Source organism: Lissotriton vulgaris, chromosome 10 (assembly GCF_964263255.1).
Source record: "Lissotriton vulgaris chromosome 10, aLisVul1.2, whole genome shotgun sequence".
Lineage (NCBI taxonomy): Eukaryota > Metazoa > Chordata > Amphibia > Caudata > Salamandridae > Lissotriton > Lissotriton vulgaris.
Window position 1 is genome coordinate 29,206,401 of NC_141698.1, and position 26,893 is coordinate 29,233,293.

Consider the following 26,893-nt stretch of genomic DNA (forward strand, 5'->3'; position numbering starts at 1 on the left):
AAAACTTTCCACTAGCGCAAAGTACTTAAGTGGGAAAAGTAAAATGGGGCTTTATGTTCACACCAAAGGCCCTCTGTACTCACCTTGAAGGAGGGGGCGCTGCCCGCCTTCTAACTCAGGTAACTATCATAGATACAAGGGGTTCTTTGGGGGCACTTGCTGCCGTTTGGGGTTTTCTTTTACATCTACTGAACTGCTAAGGAAACAAACCCAGTCCAATCCAGTGGGGTCTTGGCATTGGTTATTCGCGTCTAAATGGGTTCATTGGATTATCTTGATATTTTTAAGCAAAAAATTGTCAGCTACCCATAGGATTCAGTGTCCTGAAATCCATGCGCCACAAACAGACCCAGTAGAAAGCATGTGCAACTGCTGAATGTGAATTTCCACTAATGGGGTCTCTATTATAAACGAATATGTTACAAAGAATGAAAATGCAATCTTGCTAGAGAGGAACATATTACATAAATCGGTATATCAGACCTCGCATTCCCCCCACCAGCGATAGGACTGGCTAGCGGTGGCCGGGATCACGCGTGTGAGGCGAGGCTGCAGGTTCCTTACCTTGGAAGAACTCGGAGGCCAGAGGGAAGTTCCCTCCTGGGAGGGAGCAGTTGGATGGCTTGGCCATGGTCTCGCCTTCATGGGTTGCTCTGGCCTGACCGCAGCTCTTCTCTGATGACCTTTCTTATTTGAGCCACAACATGTCACCTGGGAGTCTCCCTTGGATTTACAGTTGACGCCTAACCTCCTCCATTTCCTCTTCTCTTCCCACCTACACTTCTCTGTTGTCCTTTCCTTTCCTTCTTGGCTTCTTATCTTCCTCCTCCACGTGCTCTACCTTCCATGGGGGTCTCTTTGTCACCGGATTGCAGTAAGAACGTGTCCCTCCATCGCCTTGCTGGAAGAGGCATCCCCTGATCCACCTCTTCTCCCCTCGTTCTCTCCTGCCCTCCCTCTGTAGGCTTCTCTCCCTCGTTTCTTCTGTACCCCTGCAGCCTCTCGGCTCCCTCTCTCCTTGGAAACTACGCAGATAGTGTCTCCCAAGCCCGGCACTCCCTTCCGCCCCCACCAGAGCTGCTGCTGGTGGTGGAGCCCAGGTGCCCTTCCTAATAGCTCATTAATCATTGACCGGCCCAGGTGTGAACGTCGAGGTGAGGGGTCCAAGTCCATCCTCACTCACGGACTGGAGGTGAGAATGACTGCTGCGCACAATGGAGGCTGTGTCAGGCAGAAGACCCAACCCGGTGAGCACAACGGAGGCTGCTCAGGAGGAAGGCGGCCTGCCTCGTGCACTCACAGGAGGCTGTATCAGGAAGAAAGCCTGCCTCGTGCACTTACATGAGGCTCTTCCAGGAAGAAGGCCTGCCTCATGCACTCACAGGAGGCTGCACCAGGAAGAAGGCCTGCCTCGTGCACTCACAGGAGGCTCTTCCAGGAAGGCCTGCCTTATACACTCAGTGGAGACTGCATCAGGAATAAGGCCTGCCTCATGCACTCACAGAACGCTGCTTCAGGAAGAATGCCTGCCTTGTGCACTCACAGGAGGCTGCACCAGGAAGAAGGCCTGCTTCGTGCACTCACAGGAGGCTGCATCAGGAAGAAGGCCTGACTCGTGCCCTCACAGGAGGCTGCACCAGGAAGAATGCCTGCCTCGTGCACTCACAGGAGCCTGCACCAGGAAGAATGCCTGACTCGTGCACTCACAGGAGACTGCACCAGGAAGGTCTGCCTCGTGTACTCACAGGAGGCTCTTCCAGGAAGGACTGCCTTATACACTCAGTGGAGGTTGCATCAGGAAGAAGGAGTGTCTCGTGCACTCACAGGAGGCTGCACCAGGAATAAAGCCTACCTAGTGCACTCATAGGAGGTTGCAGCAGGTGGAAGACCTGCCATGTGCACTCAGTGGAGGCAGCACCAGGAAGAAGGCCTGCCTCGTGCACTCACAGGAGGCAGCAACAGGAAGAAGGCCTGCCTCGTGCACTCACAGAACGCTGCTTCAGGAAGAATGCCTGCCTTGTGCACTCACGGGAGGCTCTTCCAGGAAGGCCTGCCTTGTACACTCAGTGGAGACTGCATCAGGAAGAAAGACTGTCTCGTGCACTCACTGGAGACTGCACCAGGGATAAGGCCTGCCTCGTGCACTCACAGAACGCTGCTTCAGGAAGAATGCCTGCCTTGTGCACTCACAGGAGGCTGCACCAGGAAGAAGGCCTGCTTCGTGCACTCACAGGAGGCTGCATCAGGAAGAAGGCCTGACTCGTGCACTCACAGGAGGCTGCACCAGGAAAAATGCCTGCCTCGTGCACTCACATGAGACTGCACCAGGAAGGTCTGCCTCGTGCACTCACAAGAGGCTCTTCCAGGAAGGCCTGCCTTATACACTCAGTGGAGGTTGCATCAGGAAGGAGTGTCTCGTGCACTCACAGGAGGCTGCACCAGGAATAAGGCCTACCTCGTGCACTCACAGGTTGCAGCAGGTGGAAGGCCTGCCTTGTGCACTCAGTGGAGGCTGCACCAGGAAGAAGGCCTGCCTCGTGCACTCACAGGAGGCAGCAACAGGAAGAAGGCCTGCCTTGTGCACTCAATGGAGGCTCTTCCAGGACGGCCTGCCTTATACACTCAGTGGAGGCTGCATCAGGAAGGACTGTCTTGTGCACTCACAGGAGGCTGCCCCGGGAATAAGGCCTGCCTCGTGCACTCACAGGAGGCTGCTCCAGGAAGAATGCCTGCCTCGTGCACTCACAGAAGGCTGCATCCAGAAAGATGGCCTGCCTCGTGCACTCACAGGAGGCTGCACCGGGAATAAGGCATGCACTCACAGGAGGCTGCACCGGGAATAAGGCCTGCCTCGTGCACTCACAGGAGGCTGCATCCAGAAAGAAGATCTGCCTCATGCACTCACAGGAGGCTGCTCCAGGAAGAATGCCTGCCTTGTGCACTCACAGGAGGCCGCATCCAGAAAGATGGCCTGCCTCGTGCACTCACAGGAGGCTGCACCGGGAATAAGGCCTACCTCGTGCACTCACAGGAGGCTGCTCCAGGAAGAATGCCTGCCTCATGCACTCACAGGAGGCTGCACCCAGAAAGGTCTACCTTGTGCGCTCACTGGATGCTGCAGCAGGTGAAAGGCCTGCCTTGTGCACTCACTGGAGGCTGCACCAGGAAGAAGGCCTGCCTTGTGCACTCACTGGAGGCTGCACCAGGAAGGCCTGCCTCATGCACTCACAGGAGGCTGCATCCAGAAAGGTCTGCCTTGTGCGCTCACTGGATGCTGCAGCAGGTGGAAGGCCTGCCTTTTGCACTCAGTGAAGGCTGCACCAAGGCGAAGGCCTGCCTCGTGCACTCTCAGGAGGCAGCAACAGGAAGAAGGCCTGCCTCGTGCACTCACAGGAGGCAGCAACAGGAAGAAGGTCTGCCTCGTGCACTCACAGGAGGCTCTTCCAGGAAGGCCTGCCTATACTCTAAGTGGAGGCTGCATCAGGAAGAATGACTGTCTTGTGTACTCACAGGAGGCAGCACCGGGAATAAGGCCTACCTCGTGCACTCACAGGAGGCTGCAGCAGGTGGAAAACCTGCCTTATACACTCAGTGGAGGCTGCAGCAGGAAGGCCTGCCACGTGTACTCACAGGAGGTAGCACCAGGAAGAAGGCCTGCCTTTTGCACTCACAGGAGGCTCTTCCAGGAAGGCTTCCCTTATACACTCAGTGGAGGCTGCACCAAGAATAAGCCCTGCCTCGTGCACTCACAGGAGGTTGCATCAGGAAGACCTTCATCGTGTACTCAATGGAGGCTGCACCAGGAAGGCTTGTCTTGTGCACTCATAGGAGGCTGCACCAGGAAGGCTTGTCTTGTTTACTCAATGGAGGCGGCACCAGGAAGGCCAGCCTCGTGCACTAACAGGAGACTGCACCAGGGAAAAGGCCTGCATTGAGCACTCACAGGATACTCTTCCAAGAAGGCTTGTCTTGTATACACAGTGGAGCCGGTTTCAGGAAGAAGACCTGCCTCATGCACTCACAGGAGGTTGCAGCAGGAAGAAGGCCTGCCTTGTGTACTCACAAGAGGCTGTATCAGGAATGTCTGCCTTGTGCACTCAATGGAGGATGCATCAGGAAGGCTTATCTTGCATTCTCAATGAGGCTGTATCAGGAAGGCCTGTGTCGTGCACTCACAGGAGGTAGCAACCAGAAGAAGGCCTAACTTGTGCACTCACAGGAGGCTCTTCCAGGAAGAAGGGCTGCATTGTGCACTCACTTATGCAGACGCTGCTCCAGGAAGAAGGCCTGCCTTGAGCACTCACAGGAGGTCCTTCCAGGAAGGCCTACTTTATACACTCAGTGGAGGCTGCATTAGGAAGAAGGTCTGCAGTCTGCATTCACAGGAGGCAGCACCGGGAATAAGGCCTACCTCGAGCACTCACAGGAGGCTGCATCAGGAAGAAGGTCTGCATTGCGCACTCACAGGAGCGTGCACCAAGAATAAGGTCTGCCTCGTGCACTCACAGGAAGCTGCATCAGGATGAAAGCTGCCTTGTGCACTCACAGGAAGCTCTTCCAGGAAGGCCTGCCTTATACACTCAGTGGAGGCTGCATAAGGAAGGTCTGCATTGTGCACTCACAGGAGGCTGCACCAAGAATAAGGTCTGTCTCGTGCACTCATATGAGGCTGCAGCAGAAAGAAGGCCCATCTCATGCATTCGGTGGAGGTTGCATCAGGAGGAAGGCCTGCCCGGTGCACTCAATGGAGGCTGCATCAGGAAGAAGTCCTGCCATCTATACTCTATGGAGCCTGCATCAAGAGGGTTTAGCTCCGCGCATACAATGGAGGCTGCACCAGCAAGGCTTGCTTTGTGCACTCAATGGAGGCTGCATCAGAATAAAGGTCTAACACCCGCAAAGGAGGCTGCATCGGGAAAAGGCCTAGCTCCATCCATACAATGGAGGCTGTGTCAGACACACAACCTAACCCAGTGCACGCAATAGAGGATACATCAGGAAGGCCTGCCTTGTGCTGTCAGTGGAGGCTGCATCCGGATAAAGGTCTTGCACCCACAATTGAGGCAGAACTCTGGCCAAAAGAAGAATTATGCTGATGACACTGCTTTGTTTTCAGCTAAAAAAAACATAAGCTGCAGTAGGCCGCTCTGTAATGGGCCATCACGAACATCGTTTTTTCATTTATATCCTGGCTGGGAGTGGGTGTCAAAAGGTAAGGGACTCCAAATACTCTTCAGAACCCCCACTTCTAATAATCACACTGTGGATACTTTTACATATTAGTAAGGCCTGCCTGACCAGAATAGTATGTTTGGCAATCATGTATTTGATTGCATTCTTGAAACGGTAACAGTACTTAACTGCAATGCTTAAATAAGTCTAGACATTAAAATATTGCCAGTTTAACAGAATAATTGTAAATAATTTTAAGGGGGGCCTGATGTTTTTTTTTCCCCACTGGGGGGCGCAGCATTAAAAGGTATGAAGACTACTTCTCTACACGCAAGGGATGTGTTAGACTCCACACACCAGGGGTGTGCTATGTCTGTGATGAAACATACATTTAAGTAAGTTATCATGTCTTTCCATTACAGCTTCTATTGAAATATTTACAATGGGCAAACAGTCTGAACATCAGAAGAAGGCTTGCAGCACTGAAGCTTGCGTCTCTACAGGTGTGGTGGAAAAAAGATAACTCTGTGTAATTGATGTCCCTGTCATTTTCCCTTTCTCGCCTCTTTAACCACTGCTTTTGGTTTTTGGTAAAAGTTTGTAGAGGCTCCTAACCCCTATGGACACCTAATGTGCAACTTATGCTCTTCAAGACCAGATTTTCAGGAGCCCTGAAAGGAGATGGCACCCACAGCCCGCCCCCACGTTTGACCTAAGGAGGTAGCTCTCTTGGTCACCCCTTGACCAGGTTAATGGTAGATGAGCTATAGTTTTTGGGGGTGCCAAGGTGCATTCTGGGAGAGTCACCAACTGGCCTCCCTCGGGGCAAAGAAAGCCCTCTGAGCAGATATTTTTTTTAATAATGTCCGCAAACATTGATAGGTAACCACCACTGGCATTTCCTTTCGAAAACATCAGCATCCATGAATTTTGATAACCAATCAAAACCATCACTCAAGCATAGGGTTGGCACCTGTCCAGTATTTTACCAACATGGACACAATTTTTGAACCACTGCTGAAAAACAAAAAATCAAATGTAAACTTGAAACAGTAAATACAACAATCAATCATTTCAAAAGGATATCAAACTATATACACTACTCACTAAGAACTATTAACGCAAACAGCATCAGAATTGTCCTATTAAAATGAATCAGGGGATTTAACACTACTTCTTATTCAAGGATAAGCTCCAGGCTTCTCGAGAATTCAAAACAGGAAGAAATCCCAGATATTTTCATTTGAAACAGTAGGAAATCCTCCTCATATCATATATCTAAGTATGTTTGTATGAAGAAATAGGATGAGTGCAAGGACAATCTCATCCCATCTCTTTGTCCTGCTCTTTCTTTGTCTATGGCCGTCTGTACATGACCCACATAGCTTCCTATCAGAGAATTCTCATCAGAGAATACCCTGAAAGGTTCACTTCGATCCTGTGGCCAGGAGCTACCCCAAACTCCAGAGGAGGGTAACTTGTTACTAGCCTGATCGGCTGTCCTCATTGGAATGTAAAGATGGATTTGTAAAAAGTAGCCATTTGAGTCGTGCCAACTGCTCAAATATTTCTATATATACTAGAGCTGACCTGGAACGCACTGAAAATGTCTTGAATGTCAACCTGCGTGGACTCGTTGTTGTTATACTTTTCTCTAGCAACTACAACTTGTGCCCTAAATTAAGTATAACTCGCACCCCCCATGCTTCTCATCACTGATGTCAATTAAAATGTCACAGTGATGTCATAGAGCATGTCATGAGTGATGCAACATGTAGGGTAGTTAACTGTGCATGGTGACGGCCTGGGTCATAGTTACCTTATGGAATGAGTAATGGGTTTACTAGAGGAACTATAACTAATTAATTTCAGTGTTTTTTACATTTAAAATGTTAGGTTGTCACTGAAATGTTCACCTAACTAGAACACCACTTTAACTTTTGTTTTTTCAGTGAATTTCTAAGATGTTTTTAATGTTAAGTAATATTTTATTACGAAATGTCAGACACACTCCCCGCCACACATGGCTAAGGGCCATAAGCTGCGAGCGGGGTTTGCAGCATGGCGTGACCTGCGTCAAGCCCCTGCGTCCAACCCCCTGCATTCAGGTAGACACTGACTCTGTCAAAGAGTCCTGAGTCCTGTAACGGCACTTGCAGCGAATCAGCGCATTCGCTACCGCAGGACCATGTTTCGCATGGGAGTCAACAGGCTCAAGGGGGGAAAAAAAGCCTTCTGGACTAATCAGAATGCAATTTTTTTTTTTATTGGGTTTGAGACTCCTTGAATCCAGCCATCCAGATACAGAAATATGTTTCCCTCAGTATCACAAAAGCTACTTTTTCCTGGTTATCTATCTATCTATCTATCTATATATATATATAAATATATATATATATATATTCATATCTGATATATATATATATATATATATATATATATATATATATATATACCATTTCTGCAGCCTTAATGAGATTGTATATTTTATGGAGCGCGTCATACTTCACTACTGTCACTCCTAAAAGTTGCAAATAGCAGGTTCTACTGTCACCCAATTCAAAAATCCCAATACTCATATATAACACAGTGCTGTGTTGACTGTGTTGAAAGACTTTTCTTCGCAGAGCCGCAAGCTCTCTGAGTTGGCAGATGAATTGTATCAGCGGTGCCGTTTGGCCGGTGGTCAGCACATGCCCAGGGGCCCAGCAAGCGCTGACGGTGCCCTCTCCATTGCCGAGCAGGCCCCGCTTTCAGGGCCGGGTTTCCAGAACAGCCCCTGCTCGGAGCGGAGTGTTCAAGGCCGGGCACATAAATGCACGTCGGCCCGCCGCCTCCCACAGCCGTGCAGCCGCTTCCCTCCACCCCTGACGTCCTCCCAGAGAGCCAAGATGCCAGGAGCAAAAGGTAGGGGCCTGGGGAGTGTGGGACGGGGTAAAAAGAGCGGCACATAACGGCCATGTTACTGGCACGCGTCACGGACGGTGTCCTGTGAGGGCCAAAATACTTGAGTGTTGGGATGGTTCGCTTCCGATAACGTCACACGCAGTCGATTGTTAGGTTGGTTCGCTTCCGGTGACGTCACACGTAGGCGTCTCATGTTAACTCACCCCTAGGAACAAGTTAGCTTGGGCAGGAGGTAATTGTATTGTGTTACTAAAGGGGTTGCCTTTTCTTCCACTAGTGTGAATAAGGAACACATGTCCAAATGCAAACGAAATCATGCAGAAATTGTTTTATGAAGGAAGCACTCAATAAGTAGTCATTTAGTCTTCAAATGCCAAGTTTCTCACTTGTCTTTGCCCCTTTGACAGCGGGTATCGGAGCTCAAAAGTCAATAGTTGCTGGCCAATTTCAAAAAGTATTACAAAAAAATATGTATTTATAGCGTTTCAAATGAAACGGGGCTTGAAACATAGTTTCAAAGTTGAAGGTCAAAGTTAGTTTTTGCTTGCATGCCAAAAGACCCGATTCAGGCGGAAAACTCCCGATTTTTGAAATTACTTTATTTAGGCTGTCACTGATTGCTTCTGCCTCAATACAAGTCAATGGGGAACATCATTCTTCCAATAATATTTTTTTTATTCTCCCACTAACCGCTTCTAAAATGTTGGCATGTACGATTGTTGGCATAGAGTGACGAGATTTTGAATTTCTACTATGAAACTCTGAAAATCCATTGCATTTTAAACCCTATAAATAAGTTGATGTTTTACATTCTTTTGGAATTTGACCTGCAGCCATTTACTTTTGAGCTCAGGTATGTCTGGTGACAGGGAAAAAGTCAAGTGAGAAACTTGGTATTTGATGAATGTTTTAGAGGGTACTTATTACCACTACCATTACAAGCACGACAGTGTTAAAACAGATCTTTTTAACAGAGTAACATAAGTGAAGCACAGACAGGGCTCGAGTCGGGGTACCACGCGGGTGGACGGCATCCCCCCACTTATTTTGCCGGGAGCTCGATAACTGGAGCAAATGGAGCCACACATTTACTCTTTGGCCTCTCTGGGGCAAGTTCGGGGTTCATTCAGAACGCTGCTCACGCACTGGCTTCTCTAATGCAATCGCGTCTAAGGGGTGAGCGAGTGGAGGCAATGAGTCTGATGGTGCAAGCCACCTTTCGTGACATCACTTCCTTTCATGACGTCAGCGTCCCCCACTTCTTTTTTTAGTACTTGTGCCCTGAGCACAGACAATGGGATTTGATAGTCAAAGACGTTGTCATTTTTATTTCAAACTCACATTGATATCATGTCAGGTTTGTATGTGATATTTGTAAACTGTGAATATAGCCAAAAGGCAGGACAGCATTGTACAAGGTCAAAGACAAAGATACAGTCAACGAGTGACGAGGTTGTGAGAGGGAAGTGGGCTATTATTGTTTAGCGAGGAGCTCTCTTTGAAGAAGAGAGTCTTCAGCTCTCCCCTAAAATGGAGCAAGGTTCTTGTGGTCCTGTTGGATAAAGAAATGTAATTCCATCTCCTGAGAGCAGAGATGTAGACGGTCTGTTGCCTTGTTTTCTCATTTTTAAACTTATCTGTCTCCAGTCTGATGGTGTCCTGGTTGCAGTAGTGTCAAAAAGCCACTGGAGATGGTGAGCTTTGCAGTCAGATAGTCGGAGTGACTGCTTTGTAGATGATGTTACTGGTTTTGAGAATGGTGCCGAGGGGAGCGCTTGGAGTTCCCTCCTCGTGGGTGCGAGTGGTCATATTTTCTCTGGCCTTTGGAGGGGCATGCAGTGATTTTTAGGAGAGACATGCAATGATTTTTAGGAGACCAGTAGCCCTTTCACTGCCTTATGCGAGACAGATAGACACGCACAAAAACCAAAGGTTAAAGGGACATTATAGTTAGGTGTAAATGTCAGTTAAAACAATGTTTTAAAATAAAAAACCCACAGAAATCAACCACTTATAGTTAATTCAAGTAACTAGAACTCGTGCGCCCTTGGCATGCAGTGCTGTTATCAATGATGTCATTTCAGAAGTCATTAAGGATGTTATCAATGCAGTCCTTGAACATGCCATGACTAATGTAATATGCGGGGGTAGAAGCAGTGCAAGGTGAGGGCGCAAGATGTAGTTGTGACAATCTAGCTTTGGGGGGGTCTTCAGGTGGATTCAAGTCTTACTTTGAAAGGATACAGCCATCCACAGTGAAGGGCTTTGCTAATCAGAGATACACTGTTAAATATTGTACTTAGTTTGCGATGAGCTGACATTCTTTCATCACTGAACTCAAAAACATGGGGCTCCAGGCTCTGTTTGAGCCAAGCTCAGGTATCTGGTGATATGGGCTGCCATTTGAAAGAAAACAGCGGTTGACAGTCAGATGGGGGATACACAGGGCCCACCCGCTTCTCCTCTAAGGAATTCAGAAACGTGACAATAAGGCTGCTGTCAGCCTGGCTTATGTAGCCAGTTGGGCAGTCAAAATCAGTGCCACACAGGAAACATTTGTGTGGCAGTGGTCTTGGGGCACACACGACTAGTGCTTTTCTTCATTGCCACAGTTTAGGGAACCGTAGGGGAAGGTAGCAGACAAAGCACACAGGCCTCGCATGCCATCTCAGCTGCTCACCGGAAAATCACAGATACAGTGGAGGCACAAACAGAGGCCACACAGGCTTCTTGCGGAGTGTTGCCAAATTTGCAGATATAGTGGCAGGCACAGGGGCTTCTGCTCTTCTTCAGCTGAGCCTGGGAAGTCGAAGATCCAGCAGTGGGCATGGCCCACAGGCCTCTTGCTCTTCTTTCCCTGGATCAGAGAAATTACAGATTAGGTGGCCAGCAAAGAGACAGTGGCCTCATGCTTTTCTTCTACTCTGAGAAAGGCACAGATACAGTGGGGGGCTTAGCAACAAAGGTCCTGCACTCTTCATCAGCTGCTCCTGGAGAGCTGCTGGTGTAGCAGCAGCAGAGAACACAGAGCTCAATCTCTTTGGTGCAACAATCTGGTGGGTTGAGCAGTTCATCTGGCCCACAATCCCGGTAGACATGGTTCCCAAACTTCTCGCTGCTATGTTCCAGATTAGCAAACTCGAGGTCTGTCCTAATGCGAGACAGGTTCTCTTCACACAGGACACTTAGTCTCCTTTCTCATCCTTTAGTTAACAGTAGCAGAATTTTATTCCAGTCCAAGTATTCTATCTCTGGTCCCAGCTTTCCTCTACACATATGTGCTGAACTTCAGATAAAAGGTGAACACTGAATACGCCAGACAGGTCAGCGTATATCAGGTCCTTCAGAGCTGTACTGACTAAAGTTGGCACCAAACCTTTATGGACGATGGGGGTCAATCATCACAAAGTGGCTTTTCCTTTCGGGTGCACCACAGCAACCCGCCACAGAGGACCTGTCACTCGTTGGGAGGGTCATGGAATCCAGAACAACCCAAATAAATAAATAATGAAATACCAGCATTTGTAAAGGGCACAGCTACCTCTGGAGAGGTGTCCCGGCGCTGGGGGCCGCCAGGAAGGTTAAGCGAGCTATTGCCCAGAGTCACATGGTGCTGGGCTAACCTGCCACCGGGGATCGAACTGTGAACCCCGTGGACCGGAGTCAGACACTCTGGCCGCTGCGCCAAGCCTATGGCCATTGCAGCTCCTTTGGCTGGGATCTTCTCTTGCCTGCCGAGTAAGACACAGAATGTAGGGTGGGGGATGAGCAGGAGGCTCACCTCATTGAGTGAAGTGTGCAGTCTTGTGTTCCTACCCTTGGGGACCCCCATTGTTCAGGTGTTGCTCTGGTTGACTATAGACTAACCTCCAAGAACCAACATGGTCCCAGTGAGGTAGGCACCAAAGGAACCTCCCTGTTGCGCTTGCCCTTACAATGATTTCTACAAGGAGACCGGAATCAGAGAAGAGGTGCAAGGGGTCAGCATGCACGAAGAAGGAGCACCCTTGAACTTTGAGGCTGCATTAATCTGGGGTGGGGAGGGCACTTCTGTTGGACTCAAGCACCCTTGGGCACACTACCTGCAATCAGGGGATCCATTCTGGACCTTCTACAGTGATGTATAATAAAGAGCTTCCCATTATGGTGCAAATACAAAGGCCTAAACCTCACTATTACAATCACTTTAGTAGGTTTATGGCCTGGTCATGGGCGCAGTAGTCACCAAACTTAAAAGGAGTGTCACTTTTAGTATACCCCTATCCCTCAACAGAGTCCAGCACCGTTGGTAAGCAATGCTAAAATGATGTAAACACTCTTGACATGGGTCCCCTGCACCAGAACACATACCAAGTCTACCAGAATGGTAAAACCAGGAGCAGGTTATCATATGGGCACCATGCCAGAAACTTTCGGTCCACCAGTAAAAGAAAATCACTTAACAAAAAAAAAAATCAAACGCTTTGGTGAGAAGTCTTTGCCGAGATACACAAAGTACAGCACCAAAAAACTCCAATACTTTAACAAGCATTGGAAATGCAATAGGTCTCACATTAGAAAAGTTGGAGCTTTTGGTTTTGTAAATGACAAATATTTTATTTATTTGTTGGTTTTTAAAATAGCTAAATTGATAGCTTTGTCATTTACAACGCCAATAGTTATAACTTTTGCGAATGTGACACCTATAGCATTTGGAATGCAACATGTTTTGTATTTACGTGACTTATATGGCAGCTCTCGTCGTTATGCTACATCTCTAGAGAGCAGGAGAGTGCAGCAGGGGAGAGAAGCACAGCAATGCAATATGTCTCGTATTAGGAAAGTTTGAGCTATTGGTATTGTAAAGGACACATTTTTTTTGTATTTGTGCTTGTTTTTAAAATAGCGAAATAATAGCTTTGTTATTTACAATGCCAATCGTTTTATCTTTCGCAAATGTGACACCTATTGTAACACAATATGTGTTGTGAGGGTGAGTGAGGGTGAGGTGGTGAGGGGTTGAGGGTGAGGGGTTGAGGGTGAGTGAGGGTGGGTGAGGGGCTGAGGGGTTGAGGGTGAGTGAGGGTGAGGGGGTGAGGGGTTGAGGGTGGGTGAGGGTGAGGTGTTGAGGGTGAGTGAGGGTGAGGTGTTGAGGGTGAGTGAGGGTGAGGTGTTGAAGGTGAGTGAGGGTGAGGCAGTGAGGGTGAGTGAGAGTGAAGGTGAGTGAGGGGTTGAGGGTGAAGTGTTGAGGGTGAGTGAGGGTGAGGGTGAGGGGTTGAGGGTGAGTGAGGGTGAGGGGTTGAGGGTGAGTGAGGGTGAGTGAGGGTGAGTGAGGGTGAGTGAGGGTGAGGGGTTGAGGGTGAGGGGTCGAGGGTGAGGGGTCGAGGGTGAGGGGTTGAAGGTGAGTGAGGGTGAGGGGTTGAGGGTGAGGGGTTGAGGGTGAGTGAGGGTGAGTGAGGGGTTGAGGGTGAGTGAGGGTGAGGGGTTGAGGGTGAGGGGTTGAGGGTGAGTGAGGGTGAGGGGTTGAGGGTGAGTGAGGATGAGTGAGAGTGAGGGTGAGTGAGGGGTTGAGGGTGAGGGGTTGAGGGTGAGTGAGGGTGAGGGGTTGAGGGTGAGTGAGGGTGAGGGTGAGTGAGGGTGAGGGGTTGAGGGTGAGTGAGGGTGAGGGTGAGGGGTTGAGGGTGAGTGAGGGTGAGTGAGGGTGAGTGAGGGTGAGGGGTTGAGGGTGAGTGAGGGTGAGTGAGGGTGAGGGGTTGAGGGTGAGTGAGGGTGAGTGAGGGTGAGGGGTTGAGGGTGAGTGAGGGTGAGGGGTTGAGGGTGAGTGAGGGTGAGGGGTGGCCAACATCGCTATCCTCGTTAAACCAGTTGGCTCATCAGTCTTTGTCAACAGTGCACCTTGTTGAGTAAGCAGGTCCAGTTGATTTATAGGAACAATACCAAGACTACAACTCCCAGAACCTACTGGGGCGTCAGATGAAAGCCTAGGACGAGAAACGTGACGTCCCACAGACATGCAGCGAAGGTGGCACGTTAGAGACAGTTAACCACGGAACATTCCTTGTTTCCACCGCATTAAGCATCCAGAAACCGCAGCTTATCCCGAGGGAGCATTCGACCTGCTGACTGGTGCAGCATTTGTGTGAGGACAGCAAACTCATTGGTAAATCTATGCTCACCAGATTTGTCCACAGTTCCTGATAAAAGCGTTTCGCTGGGTTGGGAAAAGATAGTGGTGACAAAACAAGGGGGCGCGGTGGGGGGGTGGGCAAAGTAGAGGGATTTAGCCTGCGAGGATGAGAATCCTAAATATGAGATCGGGTAGCGGAAAACGTCTATATATGACCATTCTCCATAGGTAAATGCTCCACGAAGATGAGCACAACGTCCGTGTAGGTGGCGTGTCCTTGAGAGTGCTGTCTGTGAATACATAAAGGGAGACTGGGGTAAGATCCCATGTTTAAGCAAGAAAAAATTAAAATATGGCACCGTAAAAGTTACAGTTAAAAATTAACAGAGTGCCAGCAGACTCACTTAATGGTCGACAAGTATCTGTATCACCGTTCTACGCGTCACAGCGCCGTCTATGAATACATAAAGGGAGACTGGGGTAAGCTCCCATGTTTAAGCAAGAAAAAATAAATAATGGTGCCGTAGACGTTACTGTTAACATTCACAGAGTGCCAGTAGACTTACTTTATGGTCGACAAGTATCTGTATCACCGTTCTGAGCATTCCGTGTGTGGAACCCAAACTGGAAGCGGAAGTGATTAAGTAGTCACCTGCCGTGACTAGAGTAATGGCCCGCATCAAAACAGCTGAAACGTAAACCTCGCTGTGGGTTTGCCTCAGTGAATGTTGCTGAGGGCGTGACATAGTATGCTTACTTAATAGAAATAAAGACGTGCATGGAAGGGTTGTTGTGTAAAGGTCAGATGTTGGTAAAGAAGGGAAGCCTGAGTCCCAATTAAAGTAGAAAGGGAACCTATAAATTCGACATATAGGAAGTGGATTTTAACTTGGTGAAAGAATATTAATTTGTGTGCCAGCATTAGAAAGAAACAAAATGTGAAGATTAACATGAGGCAACATTTCGGATGTAACGGGCTGAAAACACATATTTGGACACAAATCGGATCATTCAGGATTGAAAGTACAGCCCCATCATGAGAATCGAATCTATACAGAATCTACGCCGATATCGGACATGTTAACATAGAGCTGTTGGTAAATCTTGAAAATCTTGGTATTATGCATAGAAATTCGTACACAGTTCAAATCGCAATGATACAAATTAGAAAACTTCTCTATCTAATAATCCTTTCTTAATTCTCCATAATACAAATTACATTTGGTGTGCACAAAATGGTCTAAGCAAGGTCTTGGTTTTTGTGAAGTTAGACGCGACATGGCAGGCAGGGGAGGGGGCGGAGCGGGGGTGTGGGAAGAGTGCGGGAACAGACGGCGAGGGGAGGAGAGTAGGAGGAGGAGAGTAGGGGAGCTGTGGGGAGGGGGAGGAGAAATGCGACGCGACATGGCAGGCAGGGGAGGGGGCGGAGCGGGGGTGTGGGAGGAGTGCGGGAACAGACGGCGAGGGGAGGAGAGTAGGAGGAGGAGAGTAGGGGAGCTGTGGGGAGGGGGGAGGAGAAATGCGACGCGACATGGCAGGCAGGGGAGGGGGCGGAGCGGGGGTGTGGGAGGAGTGCGGGAACAGACGGCGAGGGGAGGAGAGTAGGAGGAGGAGAGTAGGGGAGGCACGGCCTAGCAGCCGTGCAATCAAGAAGTGAGGGGGCGGGAGAGTAGGCAAGGCAGGCGGCTGGGGGCATGTGCACGCGCTTTTAAGCTCAATGCGCATGCGCATTGAGCTTAAAAGTCACAGGCACTGCAAGGAATCGCCACGATTCCTTGCAAGTTGGATAAAGAGTGGATAAGCCCCCATAGTCTCGCTTGCTCGATGCGCATGCGCATCGACAGGCGAGACCTAAAAATGGTGTCGGGAGGCAATCCTTTCCACGTTGTCCCTACATATACACATACAAAATACCGAAGAAACATAATGCCAGAATCTACAAGTGCTACTCTCTTCCTACCTGCCTCAAAAATAACATACTCTAATCTAAGACAAAAAGTATGAAGCCGCCAGTCCCCCCCCCACAAGCATAGGCACTGTTTAGAATTTAATAAACCATTAAAAAAAAGTTTAAACAGGTTTTAAAGAGTATATCGTTCAGAAAAATGTTAAATTAGAAATTGTAGTAACATTTCAAACAGTTACATTTTCCTAACCATTTCCTCTGATCCTTGGTTTAGAAGCAGCGTTATAGAAGAATAAGATTGAAAACGCAATTAGCTATATGTTAGGGATTGAGTAATTGTACAAAGAATGCAAAACATTTTACTACCAGCCATAGCTGGCTCTTCTATTAACTTGTAGTAATCATGTTATTGTTTGTTGTACCCTAGGAAGAATACTAAACTCTTTCAAATGGTTTTCTGCATTTTTGGTTTTCATTCTGATTCGTTTGACCTAAATGTACTCCTCCATTTTTATTTTTCACCTAATGTAAATGTTTCTGATTTTTGCACGTCTGGTCAGGAGAGCGTAAGTGAGAGCACCAGGCATATCAAAGGCACTTCCAAGGGAGTGTTTTCCGACTCATAGAAAACCAGCGAAGAAAGGACAGATGTGGGGAGTGCTTTTCTCTCTGTTGGAGCCTTTGTAGCAAGTGCTTGACCTAATGTGTAGAAGTAACGTTTATGTCACAGATGTGTTTCAGCGCTCCCATCCACACAATACCAAACTCAGCTGGCGTTTATGACTGATCGGCTTATAAAATTCTTATACCACACCCTACCCCAAATATTTTAGGAAGCATATGTGGCCAGTGGCATAGGAAGGGGGTGCAGTGGATGCAGGCCACCTCGGGGGTCATAACTGATGGGGCCGGAAACATGTCAAAAATATGTGTTTTAAACACATATTTTTGCTATTTTGTCAAGCCAGGGGTGAAGAAATTTTCTGCACCGGGTACCACCTGACATTGCTTCGCCGCTGCATGTGGCTAAAATACGAACCATTCAGGAGTGATATAGAGGAGTCACTTATGGATCTTGTTGGTGAAGAGAAGAGGTCCAACTGGAGAAGCAACTACGAAGGCCTACCGGGACGTCATGTGCATGGAGCATGACACTGACCCATGGCGTGTGAAACATTGGTGGGCATGATTTTGCAGACTATATAAAGACCCAAATCATGACAGTAAACGTTATTTGTGTCCTCATAAATCTCCTTCGATGGTTGACCTAAGCCTCACACCAACTCAATTAGCTGTTTTCTCTCAATTGCAGGTAACAAGTCAGACAAGAAATCTTCTCCCAAGGTAAGTCCAGTCTAAAAGGTATCTGCTAGGGGTGCATAGAATTACATCACAACGCTTTGTAATAGCAGTGGGTGGCACTACTTCTGTGCCTGTTTTAGGGATCACAATGGAGTGGCAAGGACGCATGGCATTCAGGCTATATTTAGGTTTATCTAATGTGACCACCCTCTATGCAGCGACAGATGCATCACTATGTACTAAATAATATTGTAATTTGGTTCCGAAGACGATGGCAGAATGGGTGTACGGGATGGCGCAATATACATCTGTTATTCAGCGCCTTGAGACCCATGGGTGATAAGTGCGCTTTACAAATACACATGTTATGTTATGATGCTATTAATATTGATGGAGAACAAGAGCACATAAAAAACAATATATTATAAATGAATCCTTATGATTATGACCATGGACGTTTCAGGAATTTGGTTTATTTCTAACTTTGACTTTCCTGATTGGTGTAGACAAGTACGCAACCAACACCCAGTCCAGTCGATTCTGAATTCCTTTTGGTTATTATTAAGTACAACGTTATGCAATGAGAGGACCCCATTGGTTTGTACCATATGATTACCATCACTTCTAGGTCTTAAACCGCTAATGGCAACAGAAATGCAGCCTGTTACGACCACCGTTGAAACCTTGTTCTTGTAAATCTAAGGTGCTACGTTGATAACGTCGATGATGGGGCACTGGGCGAGTTAGACAGCAGAACCGTGGTGCACAGAGCTTTTGGTGGTCATGGTACCTCAGATCTTGGGGGCAAGATGGTGGTACATGCACACGTACTAACTTAACTCTCTTTCTCCCTCTCACCCTCGTGCAGCCGAATCCCAAAGATCAGCCCAAGAAGGAGGAGGAGGTTAAAAAGGCAGATGATAAGAAGCAGGGAGGTAAGTAGTGCGTGTCAAGGCTTTCCGGGCTGGGTAGGAGAGGACCAGGGCATCACTTTACCAAGGACGCAAGGCTTTTCAGGTGATCGCCTCATGTCCTTGTGGAAGCAGAAGCCACTGCAGGAAGGGATGATGCAACACACACAGAAGTAAAACTTCACTCTATGGAGACACCCTGGTTTTCACCCCACTGTGTACACATCAAAGGACCGCACAGGTTATGGGCAGGAGCACTCGGTTGTTTAGTGCGAGATTTGTTTTGTGTGTTTTGTCATTCTGCAGCATAGGGTGGGATCTTAGCAATAACTGAGATGGGGCGGATCCACAAAGCCCATGAGACAAAAGTTTGAAATCTGTGTCTGATTTTTCCCACTTTTATGGGATTGATCATGGATTCCATATAGAAACCTGGAAATCTATAACAATCCCATACACCAACACAAAGTACTTACTTAGAATTCAGATGAGTAAATATTGTGTGACCATTTTTTATATTTTCTGGTTCCCTTAAAATATGTAGGTGTTCCCTACCCTATCACACCCTGCAATGATACAATACTCCTACTTTTCACAGGAGTAGTTCTGCAGGCATTTCAAGTGCGGGAAACAACTTGCAGCCAGATTTACGAAATACACTGGTCTGGGGGCTGGGTCCTATGAGCATGCAGTCTCAGAGATAAGTTCCCAATGGACGATGAGCACACTTGCCTCGGAGAGGACCATGTGGGGCGATGAAAACAGCAGTCTTGAGAAAATAAGCAAAGCAGCCTTGCAAATTATTAGACAAGAGCAGATCTTGGTACCCTTCGACAGGATACTTGGGAAGTTTTTGGAGCTACCACTAGGATTTTTAGAATGGGATAATTGTGGGCCCAAGCTCCTTCTGGATATCAGACCATCACTCCCAAAGGCACTCCCATGGGCAACAGATCAGGATAACCAGGTATAATCTGCCATTTCTCTGCCTGCTGCAACATGGTATAATGCAGACTTTGCTCTTGCTCAATTACATCTCATTTACCACAAGCCACTTAAGTTCCGTTTTTGATTTTACATCACTGCACTCGCTTTCAGGCGGTTTGAAAGAATTACCATGGACATCTTATTTCATGGCTACACATACACTTGAACATGCACAACTTCTTTACAGCATTTATACCACGAGGTATTTAAGTGTCCATGTCACCAGTTTCTGTTCTAGACAAGACATTTTAATCTTTGCATCTTCTTTGAGAAAAGTTCCGGTATAGGCACATCACCACCTCGCTAGCTCTCTGGATTGTAAAGTTTTTTTTTTCTCCTGGAGATCTGCTCTCCACACAAGGACACAATACTGCAGGTGATACCTCACTAGCAATTCCTACAGCAAAAACGCACATCCCTGTAATGACGTATTGCATTATGCATGTCCCTTTGCACCTCCCCATTCCCTTGCTTGCCAAACTGCATATTTGGACCACATCATCCACTTCCTATCCGCACAGCACACCAATACTTACCAGCTCTTCACATTGCACTCCCCAAGGTCCCCGGCTCTCGGCACTGCCTTCTCCGGGCAGTCCTAAACCTTAAGGTCTTTGGATATGTAAATCACAAGGTGTTTTTGTATTTTTCTCCCACTCTCTATCCTAAATTCCTTTTACCATTCTATATTACACATATTTCATTCCTTGCATCTCCATTTCCTGTCTCAGTAGCTTTCCTCTGGCCTGTCTACTCTCTCTTTGTTTTTCCGATGATGTTGTCTTAAGGACTGGAATAAACCCTGCTAATGAACACACCAATGCTTCCTACAGAATTGTTTTGATTTTACATCCTTCACTATATTCCCAAATTCCCTGGCTTCCAGCCTGCACCCGAACACCCCCCTCACTGTACCAGACATGTGTGTGCTATTTATACTGTACCCCAACATACCAGTGCTCTCAACATTGCACCCACACTTCCTCCAGCTTTCTGAACTGCCCTTTAGCATCTTCCCACTCCCAGCACACCACCCAAACATTTTCCAGACCTCTGCAGCATAACACTCTTCCACTAACAAACCTGCACTTCCTACACCAGCTCCCAGTACTGCTTTCATCCTGCTTTTGGAGACTTTAAAGTCCCTGGATGAGATAACCCTATGGTTTTGACTCCCCTTTGCAATGAACTTCATAAGCCCTCAATTCTCCTATATTCTTTTGCTCCTTCAGTTTTCTCAAATCCAAGTTCAGCCTTTTGCTCCTAGTCAAAATTTATCTTAGATGCCCCAGCACTCATTGTCCGTGAGCTTTTCCTAATCCATGTCCTATTTTCTGCGCTCCCTCCAGCCGGCTACCTCAGTTGCAGATGTTAGCCTCTCCTGTAAACAGCACAACTACTGATTATAATCTTTAAGCCACATCCTTGGTAAACACAGCTCCTTACCAGCCTCCAAGAAATAGGCAACTTCTTTAGTCCCACTCTGAAACATCTTTAAACGGCAATCACTTTGCACCCTACACAACCTAAAAACACAATTTCTTACCATCATCCATTACATAAGCAATAATTAATCTTCAACACATTTTAAACCACAATACACTGCAGTGAATTCTTAGCACCCTCAAAGGTGTAACACTCAAAGATTTCAGCACATAAGAAGGAAAAGTTTCTTATCCAGTAGAATCACATTCTCTGCAGACTCCTGCATCCAAGGTTGGGCGCAGATGTTTAAAAGTTGTTTTTCTTCTAAGAAGTCTTTGGCCCAAGATATCTTGCATCTCCTTCCTCAGCCCACAGTGGACAAGGACCAAGACTGCACCTCGGGTTGTTATTCCCAGTTTGCGAGTAACATAAGTCGACCATATCATAGCAAAACTGAAATGTGTATTAACCAGCATCTCAAGTCATTGATGCTTCTGGGGAGGGCACATATGAAACTACAGTTCTTAAAGCTACAGATAAATATAGGGTAACTGCTGTTGTTGATACACATGTTCTGCACAGACGGTAAAGCGGTTTCCCTCCGTAAGCGGTGGCTGGTGCACATAAGATGTGGAAGTCTGGGATGTGGATGTCTGAAATAAAGCTCTTAAGACAGTTTCCCCAACCAAAGCCTCCTGACAGGCTTGAATATCCACACAGGAAAGCTTAGTAAATGTGTGTTTACCATGTAGCAGCCTCGCAGATATCTGCCATTGGAATGTTCCCTAAAAAGGTCAGAGCTGCTCACTTCATTCTAGTGAAATGTGCTTTGGACTTTGTTTCAGCATAGCAGATGTATGCGTTTTATTATCCATCTCGCAAAAATCTTTTGAAATGGCATTTTGTAAATGAGGCTCACAGAAAGCAACAGTTGCTTGCGGATGGATTTTGTCCAATCAATGCAATACACCAGAGCCCTTTTGAAATTTAATGTGTTAAATGTCTTTTCTACCACTATATCAGGATGTGGGAATAAGATAGGCAACTCAGATTCACATGGAAAGGGTAAATTGCCTGGGTAGAAACCTTGGGCTAGCTCCGAGGATGGGTCTCTCTTTGTGAACTCGTATGAAGGGTTACTCCACCATAAGCACTTGCAAAACACTAACTCTCCTCAGCAAAGTGATTCCAACTGGAAAAGCTACTTTCCACGGCAGGAACTGCATTTCACAGAAGTGTCGTGGCTCTATCGGAGGTCCCATAAGTCTTTGAAGTACAACGGTAAGGTTCCACGTAGGGGCAGATGTGGTTCTAGGAGGGATGAGTGCTTCACACAGAATTTCATGCGGAGGGAGTTGTAACTAACCACCTCTAGTACCGCAGGTGCCAAACTTCCCATTTCCTTGAGATTTGGATGCCTGAGTGGACCCTAATGTCCTGTCAAAAGGTCTGTTGTCATTGGTGATTTCTCATGCGGTTGGATTGACATTTCCAAAAGGATCAAGTACCAAGGCTGTTTCGCCTACGTCGGTGCTACTATAATGAAAGTCATAGGTGTTTTGCCTGATTTTCCTCAGCACTTATGGAATCAAAGGCAGAGGAGGAAAAGCGTAGGCAAATATACCTGTCCAATTCAACAATAGTGCACTGCCCATAGACTGTGGGTATGAGCCCATTATAAAAAAATAATATTTAAAATACTTGGGATTCATCCTTCATTCAAGCACTTGCTGATGTGTCCTGCTTAGAGGGTCCACAAACATTGTTGCCAACCCCAATAGACGCTCCTTGAGGTGAAGGATGCCATAGGAGAGTTGGTCCCACTATGATTCTGGAAGCAGTACATTTACTATGACTGCCTTGCTCTCAAAGAGGGTATAAAACACTCTCAGGGCCAAATGAATTGCTGTTAGCTCTGGGTAACGGATGTGACCTTCCTGTTGTTTTTGCGTCCAGGTACCCTGAACAGTCATGTGGTTGAGATAAACTGCTTCAAGGCAGATTCAAATGGTATGAACCTGCATCGTCGACTGCTAGTCTTGTCAGGGTTCCCAGGATAAAGAAAGTAACTCTGGGGGGGGGAAGAGCGTTCGGCGTGGCAGCTGCCCGCCTTTGGAATCGTCTTCCTTTGGAAATTAGGAGAATACAGGACCTAATGACGTTCCGCAAGAAAGTCAAGACATGGCTCTTACCTAAAGTATGACCCTCTGGCTTAGCTCTGTAAACGTCTCCTGCCAATCTCCTTCCCAATGTTATAGCGCCATGATGCCCATAGGGTTACAGTGCGCTCTATAAATGTTAAAAATAAATAAATAAATAAATAAAATGTGCAGCATATGGGGTAATGGTCACCTGCGGCTGACAGTCTAGAAATGGCCTGCCTATCAACACATTCTTGTTGTTTCACCATTTGATTGTGTTCAACTCTTGGCCCCAACAACACTAGAACTTCCCAATAACCCACCACTTGTAATCACTGCCTCGGTAGACAGTCGTTAGTGGACACGTGCAATCTTGCATAAAGCATGATCGCTGTACATGAAGCCATCATCACCAGTACTTCCTCCCTTTAAGGGGAGATTGTTTCTCAAAAAGAGGTAGCAGTCTTTCGAATGTCATCACCCTCTCTTGCTTTGGTTATGGTTTCCCCTATGATGAAGTTTAACACAGCTCTTAGAAAACGTTGGATCTGCTGTGGCTCTAGTCGCGGATGCGTTTTGTTTGCATGGACTATGAACCCTATTCTGTATAACAGAGACTCTGCTTCCTGAGTTCGTGCTAGGCATTATTGCCAGATGCTCCTCTTTATGAACCAGTTGCCAAGATATGGGAAGATGTGCATGGGATTTCTTTTTAGATGTGCTGCCACAACAGCTAAACATTTGGTGAACACCCCAGGGGCTGCTGTGATCACAAATGGCAGAACTTTGAATTGGTAAGGTTGTCCACTAAACCACAAAGCCCAAGTAGCAGCAATGAGCCAGAAGTATGGGGGATGTGGCAGTAGGTGTCCTTGAGGTGAACTGTCACCATGTAGTCTCCAATAGAGAGCACCATGATGATGTCCTGCAGGGGGGGGGGGGCATTTTGAAGTGTTCCAACAGAATTTAGTGGCTGAATTAGCTGCCAGAGGTCAAGGATAGGCCGTAGGGTAACTTCTTTTTTGAGAATGATGAAGTGCAGGGGTACATTCCATGTCCCCACTGGGGAGGGGGATTGGGACAATGGCCTTCTTGCGCAGAAGTGCCTGTACTACCTCTTGCAATAGTCATAGAGATTCCAGAGTCATGCGTGCTGACAAGGCGGTATGTTTTGTGGTGTGGTGTTGCAGTCTAGATAATAACCTTGCTGAACTACCAAGAAGACCCACTTGTACAATGTAATTTACTCCCACTGTGGAAGAAACAATGGTATTCACCAGCCACTGGTGTTGTGTGATTGGGGTGTCTGGATGGCATGTCATTGTGAGTGGTGGAGGCTCCCCTGCTGGAGTCACCTTTACCTCTACCTCTTTCAAAAAGCCTCTGCCAGATGTTTTACCGGCTGTGCAATTTTACCCCAGTTGAACTTGGAAAAGAGACCAATATAATTTGAGATTATCTCCCTGGTGGCTACCCTAGTGGCGAACCACTTGCCTGCAGCATCTATCATTTTGCTAGCCTTGTTCAGAAGAGGGGCATCCCCAGTTGCCTGGGCACAAGCTCTCTTTCTACCCAGCTGAGCTACCTAAGAGTCCACGGGGACATGTCCCCTAATACACAGAGGGTCATCTTGGGCAGGCTTCTATTATTTTTTTTACCTTCATAGTGACCACATGTACCTTGAACGGCTCCTTAATATTTTCGGAGGTACACTTGGTCATGCTTCTTTGCATGGGTAAGTACTGAACCGACCTTTCAGATTTTGAAAGTATTTCCACCAGAAAGTCATCCTCTTCTTCAAACACATGAAGCTTTAGTTTATGTTGGCAAGCCACCCTTTGCATACCAACATTGTGTTCCACAGTGACACCTAGGCGTGATGCCTGGAGTCCTCCTGCAGCTCAACGTTTCTCAACATAGTGATGTCCCTGAGGGCCATCCTCCCCCTTAGCACATGGAGTAGACCCATATGAATCGTGGGGGTCGTAGTGACTCCCCTGGTAAGAGTCTGAGTGAAAGGAGGTACATGTGGCTGGAAGAGGGATTGTTTGTGTAGTCGTGGAGGAAGTTAAAGAAAAGGACCAGTGGCCCGGAAAGGAATAGCTCCAATGGGTGTGGGAGCTGAAGCGAGATGGTCAACGATTCTCCCATCAATGATTCTTCATGGATCAGGATAAATGACAACTCAGACTGAAAGAACTGAGACGTTGTCAGCGGCCTCAGACTTCAAGCAGAAATGTATGAATGCGATGGTGTCGGACAGCAATCTGAGGTGGAGCCTGTATCCTGTGCATTGTGGGCTAAGGAAGGAGTCATGAGATATCTGTCGACAGTATTATTCAAAGGCACAATCCTACGCGCAATCCGAGATCTGCCCACATGCATCTCTTATGTACCTCCTCCTTCAAACTAAAGCGCTCCGGTAGGACGAAGTATGCCGTATTTGGACCCAGATACTGGAACTCCCTGCCTCTCGAAATCAGATTCTGCACAGACCTTATGAGCTTTAGAAAACTCCTCAAGACATGGCTGTTTAGACAGGCATAGGAGTAAAATCCCAGGGCTCAACACTCCTTAGAGCAGCGCCAAGAAACCAATCTGGTGTACGTGCGCTTTATAAGCAATATTTAACATAACATAACATATCTGGAGACGAAATTCTTCTTCAAAGCAAAATAACTTGCAGACGTCCATGCCTGGTTGATGACAGAAGTATGCAGAGAATGTGTATCTAAAGCAGCACTTGCATTAAACACAAGGATTTGTTTAGACTCGCCAAAATAAACCGCCCTCACTAGCAACCTTCAAAGCATTAGAAACCACCATTCTTTAGCAACATCCCTGATATAAGTATTAATAGTGAGTCCTAATAACCTTATGAAATATTACTTACAAAACAAAAGAAACCATAATTCCTCACTGATGTTTAGCGAAAGTGATTCCTAAATACCTTTTACAACACAAGAAAGGTGATTCCGGAGACTTAATAGAAAGCTATGACATGCAAACAATTCCTAACCACAATCTAGCACAAACTCCTCAATCATTAGCACTCTCCTAAACAAACCAGCCATTCCTTAACACCCTCCAAAGCTAACAGCTGCACACTCCAGGGCAGAAGAAACAGTAATTCCTAAGCACCCTTCAAATCAAACTGAGGCATACTACAAGGCAAAGGAAACACCAACACCTGAGCATCCTCCAAGACATAGGAAAGTGTGTTCCCTTAACACCCTCTAAAACAAAGTCACCTTTGTTCCTTAGCACCTTTCTTGACGCAAACAACAGAGATTCCTTGGCACCCTTCCAGACACAAGGCACAGTCCTTACCACCTTCTAAGACACAACAACCATTACTGCACCAAGCCCTGCCCAACATACACGGTCATCTTAAATGTGAAGAGGGGGCGGGGGCAAGACAATTATTTAATGCACATGTCATTCATGTTCTTACTCTTCTCATCTGTCCCTTTTTCAATCTGTGACCCCACAGGACAGCCGAAGGGAGAGAAGCAGTAACTTCCAAGCCTTTGTCAAGATGGCTCTGGAGACCCTCCTGGGATCCTGTCGCCGCATGTCAGAAATGCAGCGGGAGCATGCGGAAAACCACACCACCAGCAAGCCCTTTGTGTCGTGGCACCGCCCACCACCGCCGGTCAGGCCCTTCCTGCTGATCAAGGCCATCAGCCAATACTAGCCCACATTGTGCACATGTGCGTGTGAGAGGAGTGGATGGGGCTGACAAAGTGCTGACGCTCCTGCGCAAGAACGCTATATTGCTTATTTGTGGGCGCAACAACCGTGGACTGAAGATGGAGCAAGCTTTTTGTCCCTATATTTTCAATAAATGTGTATGTAATAAGGATTGGTCTTTTGTTGTTAAAGACCACCTCCACCGACTCTTACTGCTCAGTGTAGCGTCCACCCCAGCCTGGGTACCCGCCAATGACTATGCCACACACGGACCTTAATATTACATGTGTTTATACTTCTGCGTGTAACTGTACACTCAACATTCTAAACCAAGCTTTCATAT

The 26,893-nt window shown here is 47.2% G+C and overlaps 1 protein-coding gene and 1 long non-coding RNA gene across 2 annotated transcripts in view; one reads left to right on the plus strand and one right to left on the minus strand.

The window, feature by feature from the left end:
* The window catches only part of LOC147684402 (organic solute transporter subunit alpha-like), a 35,138-nt gene extending 33,977 nt beyond the window's left edge, over window positions 1-1,161 (minus strand). Inside the window, exon 1 of the mRNA XM_086940328.1 lies at window positions 565-1,161. Within this exon, the coding sequence (XP_086796454.1) occupies window positions 565-631 (67 nt within the window). The 5' untranslated portion in view covers window positions 632-1,161. The remainder of the gene's footprint in view (window positions 1-564) is intronic.
* A 10-nt stretch (window positions 1,162-1,171) lies between these two features.
* LOC147684403 (uncharacterized) lies at window positions 1,172-26,719 on the plus strand. The gene is made up of 5 exons (XR_015300643.1): window positions 1,172-1,247; window positions 5,595-5,675; window positions 17,404-17,435; window positions 18,262-18,328; window positions 26,351-26,719. It is a non-coding gene; the product is annotated as an uncharacterized LOC147684403 (long non-coding RNA).
* The last annotated feature ends 174 nt before the right edge of the window (window positions 26,720-26,893 follow it).